The 22173-nt window shown below is 40.5% G+C and overlaps 1 protein-coding gene across 1 annotated transcript in view; it reads left to right on the top strand.

The window, feature by feature from the left end:
- The window catches only part of LOC310934809 (regulator of G-protein signaling 6-like), a gene marked incomplete at both ends in the record, with an annotated part of 97949 nt that overhangs the window by 29700 nt on the left and 46076 nt on the right, over positions 1-22173 (top strand). Inside the window, one exon of the mRNA XM_083898607.1 lies at positions 19956-20052. Within this exon, the coding sequence (XP_083754733.1) occupies positions 19956-20052 (97 nt within the window). The remainder of the gene's footprint in view (positions 1-19955; positions 20053-22173) is intronic.

Here is a 22173-nt window from a genome sequence, read left to right as displayed (position 1 = left end):
CTGTGAAATATCCATAAAACTTTACTCAATTTTTTTTCCAGATCTTGTACTTGTGGTCCAGAGTTCATGTACAAAGTTTGGTTTCGTTACGTGAAAGCGTTCCTGATAGATGACCCAACCTCCTTTCGTCTGGATGTGACGGGCAAATGCTTCCCGAAAATCAAAAATCCTTGGTCCAAGGATCATGTACATCAAGTTTCGTGAAGATCAGACAAAATTTGTGTCCTGTGAAAGTTTAGTTTCGCTTTCTATTCAATCCAATTTGGTGGAAGAACGACAAGGGTCAGTAACACGTTTTCCACACTACACCGGTTCCGGCCGGACGTTCCAGAGTTGGACCGGTGGAGATATCTCAAAAGGTCTCGGAGCAGGAGCTGAAACCAAAAATCTGTCTGACAGGAATAAGAGAACTTAAGAAGGACAATAGTGTGCTGCCTTTCAACAATCACATTAATAATGTAGAGGCTTTTTCTTCTAATGACAACGTAATCAGACACATGATGAGCAGGATAAACGTAGCTACTTCATATCTTGATATGGAGATGTTTTCATGAGACCTTGGACGACCTTGAGTTGCAGCTTTCCTCCTGGTAAACTTGCATTAGCATGCTTTGGTTGTGTCTCTCCCTCTGCACTGAATTATTTTTGCAGTCACTTGCCTCTGTTTTCCATCGGTCCTGGAAGCGTTGGCCTTCCTCATCTACATTTACATTTCTAGCTGTGAGCCGTGAAGCTCTCGAGAGGCTTGAATGTTTACGTGCACGGTTAAATCCGGAGCTAAGGCTGGAGTCCGAGTAAAGGCCCTTGTTCGGGAGTTCTTACAGCTTGTTCTTGACACATCATCTGAGCAGATCTTTGTTCTTGTGTGGTGACCGACAACTGTTGTGTGATTGGCCGGAAATGTTGTCATCCTTTATGACGACATCCCAGGAGTTCTTGAGGTATGAAATGTCCTGACCAGAACTTACTTTGTTCTTGTTCCTCGAGAAAAAGAACACATTTCTCTGTTCTTGCCAAAGTACGTACAGTAATAGCCTTGAGACAGGCAACCAGACAACTTGACAAGTCTGAGTATAGATGCGGAGGAGAAAATTGGCTGTTTCATTGGCCGTGTACGTCTCTCTATAAGCTAGTGCACATTGAATCAGTTTCCTGTTGACCTTTGTGTCACAGAAAAACAAACAGCGAACGCCGAGATGGACTGTGAGATGGATCTTCCTGTATTTTTCGTACCTGCTGTACATGTTCATCGTGATACAGACTCTTGTGGTTGCTGTGTTGTCTAAAGAAAGACTCCGTCGCTGTATGATTTCCGGCAACAGTGCTGCAGTTCAGACTTGGTCTTCTTCTACTTGTGGGTCAAAGATCAGGGGGGAAAGTCCAACTAAGCATACACATGCAAGAGTAATCGGACTATGAATAACATTATCCTGGTATGTTAGTCCGACTAAGACTAGCTTGAGTTGAGTTGGACTAATGTGTTTATATAACAACAAGAAAACTGAATTATTGTCTTAGTCTGACTAAAATTTGACTTTTAACATGTATGTAAACACACTGATTAATTTAGTCTCATCAAGTTGGCTAGTCGTAAACTACGCATTTTCAGAAGTGAGTCGGGCGCCACATAAAACCTTTGAATGTGCAGAAGTAAACATGTCTGACTCGATAAATGTGGTATAGTCGCAGTGTCAGGACATTACATCAAGTCCAGATGAGTAAATAGTATCCTCACTGACTAATGTGGACCCCCCTGCACAGATTCTGGTTCATATGGTTTGTAAATCCTTTAAAAACACATTGAGATGCCTGAAACTGGTGCACTAGGGCTGCACAATACATCATAAAATAATGGAAAAACTGCAGTCTGACAGTAAGTGCAGCCTCCAATTTGCAGCGCGACGGATCTAATTCAGATAAGAAAAACAAACACGTTTGTTGACAAACTCCAACCAATGAAAAACCAGCACCAGTTTGGTGCCTTTTTGTGTGTGTGTGTGTGAAAACAGACAATTACAACGTCAAAGTGATCCTTCTTTCCAGTTGTGAGTCGACGTTATTATTATTGCATTATTCTGCAGCTCCACTTTGCAGCAGAAGAAGAACTGCGTGTTTGCAGACACGCATGCTTTGTTCTCATGCGTGCAAGTCTCTGCACACAAGGATTAATTATTAACAACGAAGCGGGATGAGTGAGATGACTCTCCTCCATCAGCCGAGTCGTCTTCAATATTGTATACGACGATCCCTGATTCTGGGAAAGATTCTTCACTGCATCTCTCTGCATCTGTCTTTTTACTTTTCACCTGCACAGACGAGCCATTTCACTTTCAAATCAAGTACATTTTCATTCCTCCCTGCATTTTATTTTGACGCTGTCATGCTGTCAAAAAAAATGACACAGTCAGAAATGCACAGTGTGTGTGTGAGTGTGTGTGCTTGTGCGAGGAAAGATTGAGAGTGAGTGTGCATGTGTGCGTGTTATCTTCTGGCCCGGCTGCCCTGAGGAATAACTGTCCAGAAGAACGCTCCCTGTGCCGGGTAATAGTGTGCAGCTATACTGTATCTCACTGCGTGCTGGGCTGCAGAGAAATGACTTCCCCCCACGATACGAGCGTCCACGAGCACTCAAGCCTGAATCAGCGAGCGAGCAGCCGAGCCTCATCTACTGGATCTGAGAGTCCAGCCAATTTCTCTATTCATTAAAAAGCACTTTTCATAGCTTTTCTATGACATTTCCATGGTGCAGAGTGATCGACAGGAAGATGAAGGAGATGGCGGTGGAAGTTGGAAGTGTGCGGCTAATTATACAGGACAACCTTCACTAATCTGCATCCAGATTAGGGCTGCGCTGTTATGGAAAAGATAATAATCCTTATTCAACTTCAAAGAAATGGAATGCATTGCACTTAAAAAGGTGGCTTTGAACATGAAATTTTGAATGAACACATTTTCAGAATAAAAGCCCCCGTTTTGTAATAATTATGTTTCCATAATTTTTGGGGGGCCCATAAGCATAATTAAAACACAAGTTTTGATTAATCTGGCAGCCCTAATCCAGAGCTGTATTTCAGCCGTCAGTGGTGGATCAGTGGTTGAGTGGGTTGTCTCTCAACTGTAGGGTAGTGGCTGTGCCTCACATCAGAATGAGTGTGTTTACATGCACACTAAAATACTGATTATTATCTGTTTTTTGTAGTTATCTGGTTATCTAAGTGCTCATGTAAACGGAATAAAGTGATTTCATTATCAGTTTATTGCCGTTGTTGGTTTTTGTTTAACACACCTAGGTTTCTGTCAATAATCTGATTTCTTAGAGACATGTATACACCTTAAACGGTTTATTCCAGTTACCCGATTATTGCCAGTAATCAGTTTTTTAGTGTGCATGTAAACGCACTCCACGCGCGAGTGAATGACAAGCACTGTAATGTAAAGCTTTTTAGTGGTTATCAATACTAGAAAAGCGATGTTTACCACTTTATCTCCAAATCAGAGATAATCTCAACCGTACTACGACTACCACCTTGTCCATACCATGCCCTGTGACCTTCACCTCCACTGGGCAAAGTTTTCATTCCGGCAATTCCCATTTTTTACTAATGATTTCTCAGATGGACGGATAGGTGGATGGATAAGTTGCAGCATAACTTGTTTGTGGTCAGGGATGAACTGGCCGATGCTGAAAAGGCACTTTAGTGATACTGCATTTTCAACCGCTGCTTTATTATAACAGGAAAGGGCCATGCTTTAAAATGGCTGCGTCGTCCTGTCTGCTGCTTTTCCAGAGAAAATGAACCCGCGACGATGAGCAGCACTTCCTCTCTTTAATGTATACTTCCTGTCTGGCTGCACTGTGCCATCCCCAGGCTCCACTCACTTGTTCATTTACAGCGTGCTCCATTTCTGAGGAGCATTTCCTCCCATCAGTCTTTTGCACTTGTGTACTCTCCGGCCCGAGGCCTCTCAAGAATGGTTTAAAAGCAGCAGCAGCAGCTCAGGGCGCTACGATCACCTCAATGACAAAAACCAATGGGCACATTCATCTCCAGGGTCTGACAAAGAAAACGGATATTGCTCCTTGATGAGGGCCTGGATGAATAAGCCTGTCCTGGACCCTGTGAGGATCCAGAGGGCCCGAGGAGTAATGTCTGGCTGCTCCACTATCTATCAGGCTAGCAGCTCCTGTGGGGGCCATCGCAACAATCGAAGGCTAAAGTATGGGCGTCTCTTCACAGGCGTGGAGGGAACCAGTGCTGCTGTTGTTGTTGTAGCTTGAGTACGGACACAGATTCATGGGGTTTCTCTCGGCTCATTTGTTCCATGTCTCGTCTCACTCAATGCAGATAAAGCTGTCCGTTTCCTAAATTGACTAAAAGACAACAAACTTCCTAAAAGAATCCGATATTTAATTATTTTGCTGGACCGCCTTCAACAGCACAATGACACAACTTTTATTTAAATCCACAATTCCAGTCATTTTACAACAAGATCTTGACGTATGAGGGGAGTTGGGCCACATTTTTGGTCCCGCAATACTTCCTCTAGAGGACAGTGACGATTGCCAAGTTGCAGGCATCAACAAACATGGCGACCATTGAAGAGGTTATTTTGTTGAGCTTGATCCAAAAATAGCCAGAAACTGTTGATAAGTTGATTTTGCGCTGGTGGAATCTAATGCATCCAATGAATGTAGGCTGTGCCATTAATGGTGAATATCACTTATTGGTGTTTGCCGGTGAAAGGGGGATAAGCCAGTTTTAAATGCCCGTATGGCAGAGGCAAAGTTGTGGCCCCTAAATCAATTTCAGTCGGCGCACTACTTAATATCAAGGTATAATGAGTATTTTCTGCATGTTTTTTTAAGTTAAAGATCCATTTTGCATCATAAGTTGGAGTTTATTGTTAACTAGATAACAATACAAACACTTTTGTGTTAATATTCTGTTAAATGTTGTCACAAATCATGCGATCATGATGGAATATTGTGATGTAATTTTGAGTTTGAGACGCTACTGTAAAGACTCTTCTTGGTACGTTTTCCAGACTATTTACTCAATACTGCCTCCACTGTTTTTGTTGGTTTTGTACCGTTTTGTCCATCAAAGCTCTCCTGTGAGGCTCTGTCTGTCTCCGTCTGACTATAAATGAGCCTCATGTCTTCTCCAGAATATCCCAAAGACTCTCAATGAGGTTAACTTCTGGTCTCTGGACAATTCATGGTAGAACATCTTTCACAGTTTGAGTGAATAAATCCTGGCTTTGGCATCTTGGAATATGCCTGGAAAAACCTGAACATTCACTTCATCTTTTGGGGCAAGTTCAGCTTTCCTGAACAAGACCTGACGAACTGACGCCACCTCAGATCATAACACTTCACACACTTTAAGATCACACCTTGAATTAAAATCATGTGAATGTTGGCCTCATAAGTAAACAGCAGCAGACCTTCTTTGTTAGTTCAGAGCAAAGTGCTGAGGCAGCAGACAGCAGCACTGATGAAGGGCCTCTTTTCTTTCTTCTTTTAATAAATTGCCCTCCACTCCTCACATCTATTGCCCTAAGGAATCCCAGTGTTTTAGCTCTGGGGTTTCAGTCTGTGCAGAAGAGAGCAGACCCAAACCTCCAGAGACACCGACCCTTCAAAGTAAGATTCATGAGCTCAATGTTTAGATAATTTAGGTGAGGGGTGAGAATATTGATGGGACTGCATACATTACACCAATAACTGATTAATCCCCTTTTGCTTGAACCGTTGTTTTACTCGTCATTTAATTGACGAGACGATGCTAAAAAGACTGTACAGGAGTGTCGTGTACTGAAAATATACTCTATGATTTTCATTTTGAGAAAAGAATAGAAAAGTCTGAGATGAATTACCCTTTTAAAATTGATTTGTTTTATTGACGGTGCTAAAAAACCCATTAGTTCCGCTGAGTATTAGCTGGATTAACGTGCATTAATGTAGCAATACATTCATTATGTTGAGGCAAAACATGAGAATGAAGCACGACATTTAGACAAGTATTTTTTTTTTATCGGTGGTTTTCTAGTGAAAAGTACTCTGGGGGGTTTAAGAAGAATAAATCCTCAGTGGAAGGTGTTATGGTTCAATTTGAGCGGGACAGGTAGGTGTGAAAGTGAGCGCAGTCTCCACTATAATTGGACCTCTGAGGATGTAGCACAGACAGTTTGCTATGTGGTTGAATCTGTTGGGGAACCCACTCCTCTCCACCGCTTTGTCAGACCACCCCATCTTTATTCCTGTACGACTACAGCAAAGCAAAAACCAACGAAAACCCTGAGCGGTGAAAACTCAAGAGTCCTTTTCTTTCTTATAGAAACAGCACAAATATAAACCCAGCTTTTCCCTTTAATCCTTCAACACCTAACCCTCAAAATCTGGACTCTTTTTTTGCTATTTTAACCATAAAAGGGCCAGGAAATATCCTGTGAGGAAGTGCTTTTCCCCTGTTTTTTCCAGAATAACTGAAATTATGAAATTCAATCGTCATCAGCATAAAAGTGCAGCTTTTCCAGTTTTTGATCTGCAAGGCCGGTACAATGGACACTCTGATGGTGGTGTTGAAGATACAGACAGCAGTGGACAATGCCTTTCAGCCGCAGCATTAACTACACAAAACAATATTTTGCACATAATCAGCTCATTATGTGCTGAATTTAACTGTTATTTATCATATTTGGTGCATTTTTCGCTGCTTCATAAGGGCTATTGTGTTAGATTTTATTTTTCATTTATGTTATTCTGTTTTTTGAAATATTTGGTACATCTTTGTCCAAGTCTTGAATGAAAAGTAGCAGAAAGAAGAATAATCTAATTTACTTGATTTGCATAGTATATAAAACAATTTTCTTTAACATTCTGGTTTTAATTTCCTCCAGGATTCATAAAGTATTCTGATTCTTATAAGAACTGTACGTATAGACATCTCAAATGTGTGTGCTTAATAAATGCAGCTGTAAGACAGAATTCTCTCTCTGGTTTCTTAATCGTCTTAGAGCATGTGTTCATTAGCACAGAGCTGAGCTGAGAATTGGCTCTCAGACATGACACGAAGCTTTCTCCACATTCTGAGACGAAATGTAAAAGAAACAGACAAACTGGAGCTCAACGGACAATAAGGGCAGCCGTGAAAATGTTGTGATTTTAATTGACAGATGCCTCAGGGACAAAACACCAGAGTGAAATGAACAGAGGGGAAAGGAAAAAAGCTGCTCCTTCACAGATATTAAAGTCTTGGCCTTTTCTTCCCTCCAGACTGAGCCTGGTCTTGGGCATATTTCTCAGATCTTTCTTTCTCTGCTTTGCTCAGAAGCAGCATATGAACTGTTCCCCAGAGTGTTGGAGCGAGGACTTTAGAGTCAGGACTGTTGACTCTCTGCATATCCTCCCCGCTGTAAATGAGCTCTGACCAGGCCTGAACTGAGCCTGCCACACACTCATCACTGGGAACATGATGATATCATTACTGTAGCTTCTGTTTTGCTCTGATCAGCGCTCTCAGCCAATGATTGAACAACAACAACAACAACAATAATTAGATCCTCAACTTGTCCACAGTGACCTCACAGAGTTGGAAGATGATCGCACTAAAGCTCGAGGACGAGTTCGTTCGAATACCATTGGTGCAAAATCGCTCAAAAAAGAACGTTCAAAACAAGATGGCGGCAGCCTTCCCGTTGGGTTTGAATAATGGTCATAATTACATTTTTTCTTCACCCTGACCTCCTGGACATGTGTACCAATTTTCATACATGTATGATAAACCTGCTGCTGTAGCCGAATTTTTGACGCACCTTCACCGAACCATGAAATAACCAATGCTATTTAGACCTTAGCTGTGATGTTGAGACTTGTCTTATCTTTTAGTACAAGTTTTGGGAGTAAGAATGTGCCAGGTTGTAATTTAATACGCTGTAGATTATGTCATAATCTGCCATGGGCAGGCTGAAGATGATCGCACTAAAGCTAGAGGACGAGTGCGTTCAAATACCATTGGAGCGAAATCGCCAAAATCGCCCAAAACTGAACATTCAAAACAAGATGGCAGCAGCCTTCCTGTTAGGTTTGGATTGTGCTCATAATGTAATTTTTTCTTCATCCCGACCTCCTGGACATGTGTACCAATTTTCGTACATGTATGATAAACCTGCTGCTCTAGACACATTTTTGACGCAAATTTCACCAAACCAATAATATTTGGGTGTTAGCTGTGATGTTGAGACAACTTTTCTTATCTTTTAGTACATGTTTAGGGAGTACAAATGTGCCAGGTTGTAATTTAATATGCTGCAGATTATGTCATAATCTGCCGTAGGCAGGCTGTTTGAAGATGATCGCACTAAAGCTCGAGGACAAGTTCGTTCAAATACCATTGGTGCGAAATAGCCAAAACTTGCCCAAAACTGAACATTCAAAACTAGATGGCAGCAGCCTTCCTGTTAGGTTTGGATCATGGTCATAATGTAATTTTTTCTTCATCTTGACATCCTGGATATGTCTACCAATTTTTCTACACGTATGATAAACCAAAATTTTGGATGCACCTTCACCGAACCAATAATATTTGGGTGTTAGCTGTGATGTTGAAACAACTTTTCTCATCTTTTCGTACAAGTTTTAGGACTAAAAGTGTGCCAGGTTGTAATTTAATACGCTGTAGATTATGTCATAATCTGCCATAGGCAGCTTGGGCCTGTTCTGTCCCCCCCCCCCCCCCCCGTTGAACTGGCAGAGCAGCAAATCATCAGCCTCCTCCTGTGATGATTTCTCACCCTCTGCCAGGTATGGATGTGTCTGGCTTTGAGACGTGAGGTCGGCTCTGTTGGTGTCTCTCCCGCCGCTGACAATGAAAACCTGTCTGGATTGATTATTGCCCAGGGAGTGTTTGGCCTTGGTTCACTCTCTGCAGTCTGTGGCCATTTGGCCGTAACCCAAACAGAAACTCAATCACAGAGTTTATTTTTTATTTTATTTTTTATGGCAACTTTGACCGCTCAACAATTCTGCCGTAAGGGAATTCATCCCTGGCAGGAAAAGTTGGGTTCTGTTGGTGGAGAAATGTCAGTGTGGAGTCTGACCTGCTGAATATGGTGGGGATTTGTGCAGTTTGGTAGCATTTGGATAAATCCACATTAGTCATCTTTCATTTCTGTTGTCTTATGTTGGCAGATCTTTGTTTGAATCGATGTTGACGTGAGTGAATCGTAGCAACGTAATCGAGGTTGATGCTGTTTTTTTAATGATTGGTGATTTTATGATGACATATTTACACCCACAAATACATATTAACCACCAGGCTTCACAATATGATGATGATGAACTGGATTGTCTTTCCTAATTATTTGTAATTCAAAGTGAGAAGTGCTTGGTTGTCAGTGATGTGGTCTCATTGTGCCTTGATTTATAGATTTCTTTCACCATCACCGACTACACTTAGGATGGATTGGTTTTGCATTAACTGTGATGGATTTCTGCACCTCTCTGTCTTCCTGGACCTTCGTTCACAGTGCAGTAGTTTTTATTATGCTCTTATATTCACTGAGGCGCTAACAGAGAAGGCCACATGGTGCGATCTTTGTGCTTTTATTTTCTCACTTTGAGATATTATATACGATATTAAATGCAGAGAAAAAGAAATATGCCATTCCATTCTGAAGATTGTTTTTTTATTCTGCCATTTTTCTTTTGTGATTTTGAATTATTCATCATTTTTAAAATTTAAATATCTGCAAAATTTAAGATTAGAGCTTCACATTAACTCATTTGTGTGAATGACATAGGGTTTACTTTGTTGCTAACCCTAACCCCAACCCCGTGATGTGGAATATATAATAGAGGCTGGAGACATTTCATATCTTATGTTCTCATCCTATGATTAAAGGATAGTCATTTATATTTTATAGAATTTGTTCAATCTACAGTATATCACAGTGAATGCGGAACTTAAACTCGATGTATGCTAATAATAATGACTTGTATGTGTGGTCACAGAAGTCAGACTTGTGTCAATTTATACTTCAACATGTGGTTTTTAGTGGATTATTTGAGTGGATTATCATAGTGGATTATACAAGGCCAGTACAACTCCTGAGTGACATTTGACACCAGACACTTGGAGTTATGAACCTTGACTGTCAAATCTGATCTTTATCAAACAACATGGCTGCTAATGTGAACGTAGCCTGTTCATGTTGTTATGCTAGCACGCTAAGCTGCAAGGGGACCATATCTATGTTCCTCGGGTCCCATGTACCCCGCTTTCACCCAAAAGGAGCCAGGGAACATAGGACCCTACCCCTTACCCTAACCCTAACCCCAGCCCCAACCCCAACCCTTACCCTTACCCTTACCCTTACCCTAATCCTAATCCTACCCTAACCCTAACCCTAACCATAACCCTTTACCCTGGAGCTCCAGGTGCAAGCTGGAAGCTGCTAATGTAGCTTTAGCTAAGTTTCGAGGCCACAATGTATAGTTACTTATGATCCAAACAATGCAAACAGTGAAGCATGTTTTTCTTTTCACTGTTTCCATTACAACTTTTATCCTCATGTCTCCGTCATGAATCCCGCGGCGTTGTGCGCTGCTAATCAGCTACGGGTTCTAGAGATGTACTTAGTCGTCTGTGGAGAAGCCGTCCTGTTGTCCATTACACGTCCATTAACAGTCACGTCACTTGGTCGTTGCATGCGCTGGGCTCAAACCAGTACGACTCATCATCATCATCATCATCATCACCATCACTGTCACAGAGCCATCATATCTGACCTTTTAGACACAAACTCTGCAGGCAGACGGCTCCACCATCACCGCCATGAGTCATTACACCCACTCTGGGTGTGATGGCAGTTCATTTGGGCTGAGTGTTAATGTGTGAATGATACACACACAAACATTTTCATTTCATTTCATACATTTAAGACATTTAATCTGATCTTTGCTGGACTGCATGGTGACCCATGCAGGGTGTACCTGCTGGGATTAGCACCAGCGTGCCCCGCGACCCTCATGTGGAGGATAAAGTGGTAGCTGATGATGATGATGATGAACGAATGAAGGAATGAATCTGACCTTTGGCAGACTGGCATGGTAATCTTCTCCCCGAATCAAGAAATGTGCCAATTTCCGTCGTGAGAGATTAGTGTGGGAGCATGGGATTACTGGGGTTCTCTGTTCATGGTCAGAAAGAAGAGAAATAATCAGAGCCTGATGAAACAAAAGACCAGAAAATCGATTATTAATCTGTTACTGAATTAATTGTCAATTATTTTGATAATTAGTTAATAGGTATGAGATTAAAGCATGTTTTTTTTTTTAACTTAAATGTGAATATTTTTATTTTTCAGTTTTCAGATTAGTCTTAAAGGGTTTGTCACATTAGAGAGTGTGAATATTTGATCCATACTGTGTTGACTTTGAAAAACAGGCAAAACTAGAGAGCAGAAACCTCCAACAAGGACATAGGTACATTGTGGATATGTGGATTATTGCCAAATACACATAATTTCTAACTTGTGTCATGAGCTATATTGCTATAAAATGTCATAAAAAGCTGTTTTACATTTTGAGTTATGTTGCTTTTAAACGGACAGAGAAAAATGGAGGGAAAAGCGAAGCTTCTTGTGTTGGAGGGAATAATTCAGGGTAAGAAAAACTCTGCACTTTGGACCGAAAAATATGTCCGTATCCTTGTACATGGAAAGATTTCTTGCTTACTGTTATGATTCCTGCTGTAATAATATTACCAGAGTAATTCTCAACTCAGATCACTTCACAATTCAATGAACCATTAACACAAAATGTCAAAATACACTTACAAACCAAGAATTTCCCCCAGCTCTGTTCACTAAAAATGCCAAATTAAAATTGGGGCTTTTGTTTTTTTTGGTTCTGTAACTTGTGCCAACAGCGAGTCGAGTATCGCAGAGTCGTTTTACACAGATCATTGTGAACACACATTTAAATGCTCATTATCTCTGCATTTAGTTCAGTGCCTCGGGGACTTTTATTGTGGATCACTGGTTTACCACTGAGGATGTTTATGCCCCTGTTGCTGAGACTGTAATTTAAAGTAACACAGACTGACAGACGAGCCTCTTCTTTCAGATATTCAGGATTTCTTTTTCCATTATTTTACTGCAATGACTCCTGGCAGTCTAATCTGTCAGAAATATGTGTGTTGTGCTCTGTAGAAGCCTTGTGTGTGTGTGTAATATCTGAAGCCGCAGCAGAGACCTTTAAGTAGCAGCTCTGGGAATCGAGCGCTGCAGGAGTAGAAAGGTGGTGCACCGTCATGAAAAGCCTGTTCTCAGAAGCAGTGCTTTACCTCAGATGACACGACAGTACACCTACACACACACAAACACAAACACACACAGAGGATCACACTGGAGTGCTTATCAACCGACAAACAAGCACAGCGGCTTTGATTGGATTAGGTTTTGTGTCAGTCCACTTTAAAATCATGAGTCTTAGCACAGTGATGAATGTGAGCTGAGCGACATGAATACTGACTGATACTCCAGACATCTCCGCACTGTGTTTTTTTGAAAAGGTGCAAGTAAGAAGGATGTGTTTCTAGCTCTTGACGCGTGTTAAAGGAAGGAAAGTGTGTTGGCACACAGCAGCCTTTGGCAAAATGATGTTCGCATGCTTCTGGTTGCAAAACAAACAAGCCTTGCTTTGTGAAGTCTAGAGATTTGTACTTTGACTGGCGCCGAGGTTAGTTTTTGGAAGGAAGAGTTCACAGACATCACCTGCAGCCAGGCTCATAAACTAGCTGTCAATCACACGGCGTCCACTGGTATAGGAACATAATCTGCTGCTAAAAACTGACATCATGTTCTATTGAAAAAGAGCTGAAACTAGTCAGTATCTTTACATGCACAGTTTAATCAAGCTAAGCCCATAGTCTGACTAAGACAGGCAATCAGACAACTTGGATTTATGCATTAATGCATTTATTGGCCATGTACGTCTGACTCTGCCTCCATAGGTGGCACTGTATCGCTGTATAAGCTAGTGTGTATTATATCAGTTTCCTGTTGACCTTTGAGCAAACGGTGAGATGGCTCATGTTGTGGTTATGTATTTTTTCCTACTTTCTGTATGTGCAGAAGTCCAACTCCAGTCTGATTAAGTTGACACATACATGAGTAATCGGACTATGAATTGCATTATCCAGGTATGTTAGTCCGGCTAGGACTAGCTTGATTTTAGACAGACTAACGTGTTTACCTGAAATTAAGAAAACCGAATGATTGTATGTTTCCTACTTTCTGTATGTGCAGAAGTCCAATTCCAGTCTGACTTAGCTTACACATACATGAGTAATCGGACTATGAATCGCATTATCCAGGTATGTTAGTCCGGCTAAGACTAGCTCGATTTTAGTCAGACTAACGTGTTTACCTGACATTAAGAAAAACCAAATGATTGTATGTTTCCTACTTTCTGTATGTGCAGAAGTCCAACTCCAGTCTGACTAAGCTTATACATGCAGGAGTAATCGGACTATGAATCGCAATATCCAGGTATGTTAGTCCGGCTAAGACCAGCTCAATCTTAGTCAGACTAACGTGTTTACCTGACATTAAGAAAACCGAATTATTGTCTTAGTCTGAATATAATTGTGTTTTTAACATGCATGTAAACCAGAAGGCTAAGTCCATGTTTATGTATAATCTATGCTCATAACCATGACCCATCTTCCGGGATCCTTTATTAAATCCGTTTGTTTTCCATTTCAAAGCATCACAATTAACTTATTTCTATAGTCAAATATATAGAATACATGGCTGAATACATGCATGATATTGACCTGAAATGTAAATTTAAATTAAGCTCAGACGTTGAGTCAAACGCGTCCTGTCACTGGATTTTTCACTAGTTCTAGAGGACGAGCTCTATTTATAGCGATCACACATTCATTTGTTACTGGGGATTTTATGGCATATCCATATTTAACCGCCACGAAGGGCTGTGTTTCACAAACTGTTTGGGCGGTTTGCTGTAGAGATATGTTTGAAAAGTGCTATTTAATAACTGCAGATGCTGGAAAGTTCACCGTTAGTGTTGGATTAGCAGCAGTGACGTCTCATTTTCACCTTACACGTTGTTTTATGGCTCTCAGAGTCACATAATCTCATTCTCCGGTCTTTTTGAGTCATAATTGCAGCGTCTATTTTAAGCCCCTACTTTATGTGGATGACATTTTAGACAAATTGTGTCTGTCAGGGCGGCTATGAGCGACTTCTTCCATCTCCTTTCTTTCTTTCTTTTTTTTTAAAACTTTAACTGTCACTTGACTTTTTCGTACGAGTGTTCCTTGTCAACGCACAAGTGCCACTTACAGCATGTGCGCGGCATATGTCGCAATCAGTGTGATGTCTCGGTACTTGATTGTTGAGGGTGTTGTGAAGGTAAAAACATTGCAGATGGGATTTAAGCAGCTCCAGATTAATCGAATGGTATAATGGTTACATTATTTAGCCTCCCCCATGAAATGTTGATTAATCATGATTAAAAGAATGATTTAATTCTCTTATTGTGTGTTTGAGCTCAGTGTCCATAATACTCAAAATGTGGTGTTTTTACTGAAAGGACAAAATGGTTATTTATCCCCTTTATCAGTCTTTAATAATACACTGAATCTGTGGCCATGGATCAGGGGGGAAAAGAGTTATTTAAAGGTGCAGTACGTATGATTTGGCTATTGGTGCGTCCTTCTTTTCCAATCAGTTATCATTAAAACTCCAATAAAAACATGGTGGTCCACCATAGCAGCCTCTTTAAAGGCTCATTCTGTCATAATAAAGTCAAACTCTGCCAAACTTTTACACACTGGACCTTTAAATATTAACCTAAATAACCTAAATTGACTTGATCTAAATTTCTTACACGATATGATCACAGTGGGATTGGTTTAAAAGATATTTGTGATTATGGTGTGATTAATAATTGGTTCATCTGATAATTTTTTAAAATATCATGAACAAAAAACATTAAAATCATGAAGATTTAAACATCTGTTAGTGTCTGTGAACAAATAAATGAATGCACATGCTCTATTTGTGTGCCAGTAAACTCCTGCAGCGCTGCAGAAACACATCGTAATGCACCGATTTTTAATTTAATCTCATTTTATTGTTCATGTATTTATGTGAATTGGGATATTGCACATTAGTCAACATGTAAATAAGCCAGATTAGAAATCATTATAGCCATCGTTATGTTGTAGGAATGAGGCAAAACACTAGATTTCTTTAAATAAGAAGGAGCTGCAGAGGCTGTGTCCCAAACAGTTTAAACGAGTGATTATAATTAGCGTGTAAAGGCTCAGATGTCCAAACTAAGCTGTGGTCAAATGAAACCGTCGGATTATTGGATCCCGGTGTTGCAGAATTAAATGTCACTCGTCTGTCTGGTCGTTGTCGTCGCTGTGCGCAGCCTTCTGGCCTTCAGCCCAGTCTGCTATCGATTTAGCAGCATGTTACTATTACTGGTGTGGAAGACTTGAAGCTAACGCGGTTCAGACGATCTAATTTTCCCTCTGAAAACACGTTAGCCCGGTTATCTCTGTGCAGACTTTCCCTCGGTTCCTCGGGGCCACGGCTGACATTTCCTCTCAGCAGGATTTGTACCTGCTTCATCACAGACACTGTCAAAGCCTGGTCTGCCTCCAGAAAAGTCCAGAAACGTCAAGAAAAGTCAGATTACAGCTGTTTTTTCAGGGGTCAGGGGATTGACAAAGGGAAGCTGTTCATGCTGCACATGAACAAATGCTTTTGTCTGCTTCCTGTTTCCTGTGTCGAGGTTAATGTGTGTGTGTGTAGTCAGTCGTGTGTGTCCAGCTGTGACTTATTGTCGTTTTGGATGACTCAGGAACGATTTAATCCACTTTTTTTATCATCATAAATATGTGACAAAGCCATGTTGGAGATGAGGCACTTTTCTTACACAAAGGCAGCTTCCAAAGTGCTGGACTCAAATATTTAAAGACACGATACAATGCAATCAATAGAGGGGTAAAAATTAGAGAAGAATTATGAATAGGATTACATGACATCGCACACCATTTCAAAGTAAAAGTGTTTGTTTTGATGGATAGTTCAAGACAAAAAAAAAATTTATGACGCAAAATGAATCTGTAAATAACAAAAACAGACAGAAATAAAACAGAATTAAAACATTAACTCAAAATATACATGTAGACAATTGTAATTAAAACACTAGACGTGCTTATACATAAGTAAATGTGGAATTTTGTCATTTCAAAATAAGGGTAGGGCCGCAGGACATCGACTGGCGAGCAACATGTGGCCCCCGGGCTGTGAGTTTGAGACCCCTGCTTTAAACTAGCCATTTTATGGCTACAATAGGTAAAAAAGTACATTCTGAGGCTTCGGTTTTCAGGGTTTCAGAATAAAAAATGGACTAAAATCACTGTATAGATGCAAATATTTACTTATAATAACGTTGTGTTTGTCTGTGCATCTACACTCTTAGAAATAAAAGTGCTAAGTAGAACCGTATAAAGTATTTCGGCTTGTCCTCATAGGAGAACCCTTTTTGGCTCTAGGTAGAACCTTTTTATGAGGTTCACTCACGTGCATCTCATTCAGGTGACGTCAGTAATTAGAACACAAACAATAAACGGGTAACTGAGGGACGGTGATAATAGCATCTGCATCGTTGCTGCTGCTGTATGTAAATGAGCGAGCGACCATCCTCCGGGCAAAGGCATCGTTAAACTGTCTGTCTGTCTGTGTGACAGTGAGGTGATAACACTGTGATCACGCAGCCTAAATACAGCAGCCCGCAATAAATCTGATGAAATCTGCTCCTGCAAACATCTCATTTACCTGCAGCTCCAACTCCAAACAAACATCATCCTGACCTTCACAGAAACTTGTTTCATGTCCACGGTCAAACAAACAAACAGACAGACAGACAGACAGACAGACAGACAGACAGAGATGTTATGTGGTCCACGTGTCGTCCTTGACACTTTTAATCAGGGACGCTGTCGCTGCAGCAGCGCTGTGTTCACCACTGATTGGATAATAAATACAAACAAGGCCGTTCATTTATTGTCCTCTAATGGAGAGCGAGAACGGCTGCAGCCATTTTTCACCGCTGATGTATGAACGACACTGTGGAGATACAGCAGGGTTCTGGATATTACTGATAAATACTAGACTTTAATAAATCAACAGTTTGTCTTTACTGTGAGAAAGATTATGTGAAGGTTTTTCCCCCCAACATCAAATTACACAATCATTTTAGTATGTTTCTATAAGGGTTAATAATACATCAGTAAGTAGAAGCTCTATTTATAAGTACTAAAATATGATTATTATGGTTATCCGTGAATTTTCAAATGTAGAAAATAGTGGTTGAATGTTATCCTCGATTAATTTCTGTCTTCTTAGAGTATAGAAAATGAGACTTAAATAAGTTTTCTCATGTTTATGACAGGCGGTCTAATACATTTGTGCATAATTATTATAGTACATTATTATATCATTCTGAAAGCTGATGAGAATCTTCAGACTCAGGGATTGTTTTCCATGTACACTGACAGTAGATTTATCAGAGGGAATAAAAGCCCAGAATAAACCAAACCCACATAAACCAAAAATACACGTAAAGACTAAAGAAAACAAAATAACTCATCATTACATAAGGTTTTTATGTGCACAAAAGACAACTTTGAAATACTAAAAACAAGTTACAACAGGGTTTTGCTGACTTCATAATAATAATAATAATATATTCCTTAGTAATTATCACATTATTAATGTATTACATCAACATTAAATTACATATGAGCTTGTTTAGTGTTTTATTTGCAGTCATTATTTACTTAATTTTAGGTGTATTTCTCTGTTTTTGAAATTAAGCACGAAAACAAGCACTTTTATTTTGAAATTCTATGAAATATGAGTATCATGAATCTTTATTTATTGCATTGTTTTTTTTCTGTAGCCCCGCCCCCTTTTTGACCCCTGTGGATTGAACCATTCAAAAATAAGAATAAACCTCATGTTTTGAATGATTTTAAACAGATGTAAATCTTAGTATAATAAGATATTGCAGAGATATAAACACTATGATGCACTTTTGTCTTTTTCCCTCTGTAACATGTTGACATCTTGTGTGTGTGTGACTCAGCTGATGTAACCATGACTCAGCCTGATGTTCCTCACATGCAGAGGAAGTGTTTGAAATTAGCATTTTTTCCCCCCCGTTTGTGGGGAAAAAGTTGGCGTCGCATTCCCAAATAACTGGAGGAGCAGGGACAGCTGTCGCGTATGAGCCGCTGTGAAAACCTGCTCTGATTAACGGGGACAGGAGTGGACGGCTCGTGACAGCAGAGGCCGTTAAAGTCATCTGAGCAGCTGCCTCTCGCGCGCCATCAGAGTCTTGTTAGAATCCTATTATTATATTGATTTTGAAGCGCGGCCCAAAGCTGCCGGTGCCCTCGCTCGTGGCAGACGTCCAGGATCTGATTCTGTTAAACGAGAGGGAGGTTAGAAGATGTGCACTGGGATAGGAATCAGACAAACTTTTACTGCTTTTAGTAATTGCAGCACAACTTATTATATAATACAATTCAGTATTTACAACAAGACGACAAAAGGAAATACTGACGTTGTTTGATGACTTCTCTTGTGCCGGATGTTCCGTCATGGTGCGTTCTGTCACTTTTAAAGCACTCTGTAATGTAAAGTGGAACGTGTTCCAGAGTCTGTTGAGGAAGTCGTCATTTAAGCTTTGACCCAGCGTAGGCGAGCGCCTGCCGTCGTCGCACAAACGTTATAAATATCCTCCTATAAGCTAAAAGGGTCAGCACACACACGTATATGTGGAAGAGAACATGATGTATAGAATAAAGAAGCGTATATAGACTGTGGTGAGAGTGGTTTTCTCAGTGGGGAGGAGGTCCACACACGCATCTTTCAGCACTTTTTATTGAACGTGTTTGTTTGGTTTGTTCAGGTGCAAAAGAAAGAACATATTTAACCACATATTTTTCTCTCATTTCTCTCTGTGCTGGATCAGTTTCAGGGTTTTTTTATATAAATAGCTTTTCAGAGATTTTTTATTTTTTTTTTGCCATAGCTGTCTCCAAAGCGACCAACTTCTCACTACCCACACTCTCTGATAAACACACACAAAAAAACAACTAAACAAGTAAAAAACCTTCAGTAACATCTGTGCAGAGCTTGGAAAAAACACATCAAACCTTGTTCAGTGAAGCTAATTTACTGCTTATATCAAATTAGTTATTGTAGTTTCAGATCAAATTCAAGGCTGTGAACTTTGCACGCATCAAACGTCCTATCTAAGAGTTTCATAAAGTCTTAGAAGACAACGTTTAAGATGGTTTATTGGCCAAAAAAATCAGTTTTAAATAAAAACAGATGCTGTTTATACAGCTATACGCAAAGTTATCTAACTTTATAAATTCAAGAGCTCAATAAAAAAGTGGATTTGAGAGGCCAAACAGACTGATATCATATTAGATTTAAATGCTTGCATGTTCAGACTCACCACACACTCTAAAAAAATAAAGAATCTCACGGTCAGACATTTAACGAAAATGTGCATCAGAACTTTGATTCTCTCAGTGGATTTTTATCCATAAATGCAGACATGATGGCTTTCTATAGTTTATTTATAAAAGCTTATTTCCTTTTCTTTTAAATGACACAGTTAAAGGATACAATGTCCTCTTAATGAGCTCAAGGGATGAACCTGTGACAGTAACAGGGACAAAGGTTTAAGACACATATTGACTGTTTAAATGCAGACACATGGGAGAATAAAGTGGGAGAAACTTCCACTGTGATCAAACGTGTCCTCCTCCTCTCTGTGTCCCTGTCCTCCTTTCACCTCCTCGCCTCCTTTCTTCCTTTTTCTGCAGATCGAAGACATTGTCACTCGCATCCAGGACGAGACGGAGGGTATTCCCATCAGAACTGTCAAGAGCTTCATGACCAAAATCCCCAGCGTCGTCACAGGTGAGACACAAAGACACAAAGACACAAAGACACAGACAGGAGCGGGGACATCAGAGGAGGACAGGGACCTGGGTGTTGTCAGGCGCAAAGTCCTGATTTTCACGACTTGGGCTCGAGGGATTCTGACGGGGACAGGCGCTGCAGTCTGCAGAAATTAACTATAGCAGTGCGTCCGTAATCTGAGGTTATTTTCTGAGACTTTGGAGAAAATCTGAAACCCTTAGACAGAGCCGTTTTTTGCTATAGGCGGACTATGCAGCTGCATAGGGCCCCACAGCCACCAGGGGGCCCCCAAACTGCAAGTTCAGACTCATATTTTATTATATTTTTGAGAATTAAAAGTACCTGTCTTTATTTGCAGAAAACGTTAGGAATATCTACCTCGAGTTTGAAAAAATAGGGGCCCCCAAGTAGTATCTTGCATAGGGCCCCCAAACAGCTAGAAACGGCCCTGCCCTTAGAGCCTCATGTTCCTGGGAAAGTGAGGAGGACGAGGAGTCCTTTTTCATAACACAAAAAAGAACGTTATTTCACTTTAAAACCCTTCCTTTTTTAGGTGAGCGTATTAATAATCTTTGGTGTTAGCACAGATTAAACCTCTTGTTATTCAGGTGCTGCTCAGCAGATTTAATTACCTTCGCTTTGCTAAGCTAACTAAGCTGACAAATGGTGGCGGTGTTTTTATCGAGCAGGCAGAGATGGTGTATTGATCTGCTCTCACTGTAACTGTGGAACTATTTGTCCGCTGAAATCCTGAAGTTATAGATGTGCGAGGCGCTTGTGTTCAGTCCCACCGTCGTCTGTTTGGTCTGAGCACAGATGGTGAGTTTTTGTGAGAACGTTTCCTCGAGCTAATGTGCAGAACATCATGTTTTTATGGTCACACAGTGGCTTTCCCCATCAAATAAAGTGCCATAAAATATAGATTTTCATGTTGAATCAAAGGATTTGTTCACTGCTCGGCCCAAAGAAGTCACATAATCTAATAATTCTTATCTGGGTTTGCTTCACTTGGTCAGATATATATAAATTGTCATTGTTGTTATCATAAGTGGATTTTTTTTTTGCTTTTTTCTTGGCGTACCTTAAAGGGTTAATAGGAAATAGGGTGTGATAGGGAATTGGATTTTGGTGATGAAATACTCAAATTAAGTCTTTGTTTCACTCTTTTTATCAATAAATGCTCATCTATATTCTCTTAAATCGTGCAATTTGTGGCATAATTGATGTAATTGATAAGAATTTCCCTGGTAATCTGGTGCTCTTAAGTCTAGAAAAGCTCCACGGGTTAAAAAAACAACAACAGTTTGTCAAAATGTGGTAATTATAGAGTGGAAAATGTAAGGAAATATTGCCCAGATCGTGTTCCCCATGTGTTTTGTCACGGCTGCAGAGGATCACTGGGTGATTGCAGAACAGCCGGAGGACAACACAGCATTTAATGTTCTGGAGAGGAAGTTTAAGTGTGTGAAACAGAATGAGTAATGTGGTCCTGCGGCGGTCAAAGTGCCCTAAAGCAAGGCAGGCGGTCAGAACCTCTGACTGTCTCAGTATATACAGTATATAGAGTCTGCTGTGTCAGGGTCAGTGTGTGGGTGCATGAACCGATGAATAAACATTTGGAATATATAAAAAAAACTTTAATCTTTTACCACTTTAGTGGACGTTGACGGGTATGGATGGCTAAGTTAGCCGCCTCGTCCTCCGGCTGCAGTCATTTGATTTGAAGTGAATGACTTTAACAGGCCGCGGCTTTGACACGCCCCCAAAGGAAGGCCATTATCATTCCTCTGTTGTTGTTTTCTTATTTATTTTCACTCCTTGCACTTATGGAAAATGCATTACCCCCACTATAAGCAGTCATAAGCAGAGCATATCAATAAACACAATTACTACAGCGGCGGATGGATGTGTGCAGCAGCAGCAGCAGCAGCAGCAGCAGCAGCAGCAGCAGCAGCAGCAGCAGCAGCAGCAGCAGCTGAGTGCCGAGAGCCAGGAAACTAATGAATGATGGAGAATTAAACACCACCTCCTCTGGGACGCTGAGAGAAAGCAGAAGGGAAGCCAAGATAGTATTAAACTCTTTATATTCACCGCAAAATACACAAGAAATATGCTTTT

Source organism: Microchirus variegatus (assembly GCF_963457635.1).
Source record: "Microchirus variegatus genome assembly, chromosome: 12".
In the NCBI taxonomy this organism is placed as follows: Eukaryota; Metazoa; Chordata; class Actinopteri; order Pleuronectiformes; family Soleidae; genus Microchirus; species Microchirus variegatus.
Note: the sequence above shows the minus strand (reverse complement) of the source record. Positions and strands in the feature narration are given on the sequence as shown.